The sequence below is a fragment of the Monopterus albus genome, unplaced genomic scaffold (genome assembly GCF_001952655.1).
Source record: "Monopterus albus unplaced genomic scaffold, M_albus_1.0 scaffold545.1, whole genome shotgun sequence".
NCBI classification, from domain to species: Eukaryota; Metazoa; Chordata; class Actinopteri; order Synbranchiformes; family Synbranchidae; genus Monopterus; species Monopterus albus.
The window spans coordinates 91,575-94,705 of NW_018128425.1; the positions used below are offsets into that span (position 1 = coordinate 91,575).

The 3,131-nt window shown below is 40.4% G+C and overlaps 1 protein-coding gene across 1 annotated transcript in view; it reads right to left on the reverse strand.

Annotated features, from left to right (window-relative positions):
* fah (fumarylacetoacetate hydrolase (fumarylacetoacetase)) overlaps positions 1–3,131 on the reverse strand; it is a 39,921-nt gene that overhangs the window by 8,210 nt on the left and 28,580 nt on the right. The window contains exon 13 of the mRNA XM_020588498.1: positions 1,118–1,219. Within this exon, the coding sequence (XP_020444154.1) occupies positions 1,118–1,219 (102 nt within the window). The remainder of the gene's footprint in view (positions 1–1,117; positions 1,220–3,131) is intronic.

Consider the following 3,131-nt stretch of genomic DNA (forward strand, 5'->3'; position numbering starts at 1 on the left):
TACTACTACTACTACTTAGTAGGCTTTGCTGCTATGCAGTTAAATTAATGTGGTGGGCTTATTCTTTTCTGAAGTCTAGTTTTAAGAATAGTGGAAGTTACACTTTTTTTCTTCCTCCATTTCTGGCGACCCCTGGATGTACGGCGCCCTTAGCATTTGCCTATACTGCCTATGCCACGGGCCGGCCCTGCAAGGAGCAGTAGGATAACAATTAAGATCAATCGCAAATAACACGGACTAATGATCAGAAAACACAGTGTCACAGATTTCCAACTCACGAACAGGTACACCATAAGATAAGTCAAGGTCCAAAGTGTGCCCATGCTCATGGGTAGGGCCAGCCACAGATTGTGTGAGATTAAAAGAATCAATAAGATCTAGAAAGGCCTTAACTAGAGGTTTGTCAGGGCAACAAACGTGTATATTAAAATCCCCAATAATCAAAACCTGGTCATATTCGAGGCATAAAATGAATCAGGAAATCAGAAAAATCGCATATGAAATCCTTATTAAACTTAGGTGGGCCAGAGAGTGACCCAGCTCGAATAAGGACATCTTGAAGCTGGAAAAAGAGGGTAAGGATAAAATCTGCTTACATTTAAAAATCAATCTAAACACAGTCGCTATTCCCCCTCCACGGCCCCACGGCCTCGGGGAATTGAAGGACGTGCAGGCAGCTGCAATTCAAGGAGAGCACTAGACTCACCCACGCCCAGCCAGGTCTCAGTCACGCAAAGAAAGTCCAATCCTCAAGAAATAACAAACGTCCTTTAAAATAAAAGATCTAGCGTTGACCAGGCCAAATTTAATGGGAGTTGGCCGGCCAGCCATCCTGGACGTACGCATCAGTGATCATAGATTAGAGCGATTTATCCCACGTCGACATAGACGTGGATAATAGCCACCAGGCGGTCGTATGACAGTAAAGAGTCCCCATTCCGGATGAAGAAAGAACAATACAGCACAAAAACATACAAGATTAGGAACAGTAGACGGCAGGCCGTGCACACTGGCACCGTCTTCCTACTTCCTAATACATCGATTCCCCAGTAAAGGGGAATACATCCTGAATGTCTTTACAGTATGCAATACTGAGAATGTACATGCAGACACTCACAGGTCCACTGATAGTACCAGACGCCAACAGGTCTCCTGGTCTGATATTGCAGCCATTGACTGTGTGATGGGCGAGCTGCTGCTTCATGGTCCAGTACATGTACTAGAGACATGGAGGGAGACAGAGAGCACATGTAGCTCCACCAAGGCACAACATTCACTCACACACATGGGTCCCTTGAGAAAAATTAGATCCAGAACAACACAAAATATGTTCTAAAACCCTTGATCCAAATCAGATCTAGATGATCTCTTAGGGTAGGATAGGCAGTTACTGTATACTTCAGGGTTCTGTTTTCATTATAGGTCAAATCAGGGCTAAGAATATGTGTTAAATGGGGTTTTCACTGTTAACTTTAAATGGCCGTCAGATCCAGATTAAGTTAGGTCTGGTGATAGACATTGCCACCCTACATATGAGTGTAACATTTCAAACCTGCCTCCGCCATCTGAAGATGTCTGAACCTAATCCAACCCATCTGTGTTTAAACTGCTAAAAGGTAGTACTTATACAGTTGTGTGTTTATACTGTATCTTAAGTGTTATACTGTAGATAATCCAAAAATATTGTAATAATACAAAACTGAAAAATCTGCACAGCCTTAATTGCAGTCCAGCCATTGCAGTCCTCAAAAAAATTTATGAGAGACAGTAAAATTATCAGAGTGATAAGGAAATATCCAATTTTTCACTTATTCTAATGTAAACAAATAAGCCCAGAAACTCATACAATTGTTCCCTATATACATTGTTTTACTATGAAACAATAGACATGTAAACAGTTGAATGCTGTGTGTTACTTTTTAATTCACCACATTCCCAATACTGCTGGCATTATCTAGCAGTGAAATGATTAATTATACGATTTGTTTAATTTGTTTAATTTGTATTAGTCACATCAAGCAAAACCATATAACTTTTAAATGTAAAAAGTAAGCTCTTTTCCTTAAAAAAATTAACTTACACTTTGATGCCATCAAAATAATGTCCCAAACCCCCATTTACCTTGGTTAACAGCCATTAAATCCTACTTTTTTCAAATTGTTCAAATTGGATATGCTGGCTGAGAGATACCATCGTGTGTGTCTCCCAGCGATAAAGTGATATCAAAGGTTCCGATGTAAAGGCAAACACTCCACTGACACGCTGTACCAGAGAGTCATACTTTGCCAACCACCATAAACATGAAGATGACAAATAGGAAGGCGGCACAACAAACATGTTGGTGGGACTGTATGTGTTTTTCTTTTCTCTCTCTTTCTTTGCTTTTGTAACTTTAAAATGTATAAAAATTCAATAAAGATTTTTGTTTTTCAAGGAGGCATCACCACTAAGAGCTAAGCTCAGCAGTGGGACAACAGGCTATATACAGTAACCCCTGGTCCAGCACCAACACTACAGAAAGAAGCGAAGCAACAGTTTGGCTGGAGGTGGCATTTGCCTTACTGGACCACCACCGTGACTTCTGACTACGGCTTATACTGTGCATTGATTATCGTCTGGTGTAAAATGACAGTTTGGTGTGGGAATTACAGTTTGCTCTCATTGCTGTCTTGCTGCATTCAGTAGTGAATGGTAAGTAATTAGGTGCTCGGTGAGTGTGATAACATGTTGGTCTAACTGCCCGTTATTTGAGCTGAGAAAGCCCTTCCTTGTTGCTGGTCACTCAGTCAGTGCAAAGATACAGGAGCTCCCAGCAACTGCATTTCAGCACTCGGCTGCTGTGGGTTCAGCTGTTTTAGATGCTGGTAATCAGATTAACTATATGCTGACATGTCAACAGGTGTTTGTTAACAAACATAATCATTAGTTGCAGTCTTACTGTAAACAAACAGACAAAATGTACGGGTTCCACTTTGCTCATACTTTGCTGCTCATCTAAATGACAACAAACAAATAAATATATAAAACTACATGTTACAAGAAAGTCCAAGATGATAAGGATATAACAGTGCCCAACATGTAACTGACCCATGTAATACCAAAGAAAAAAAAACAGTATAATTCAGTATTAT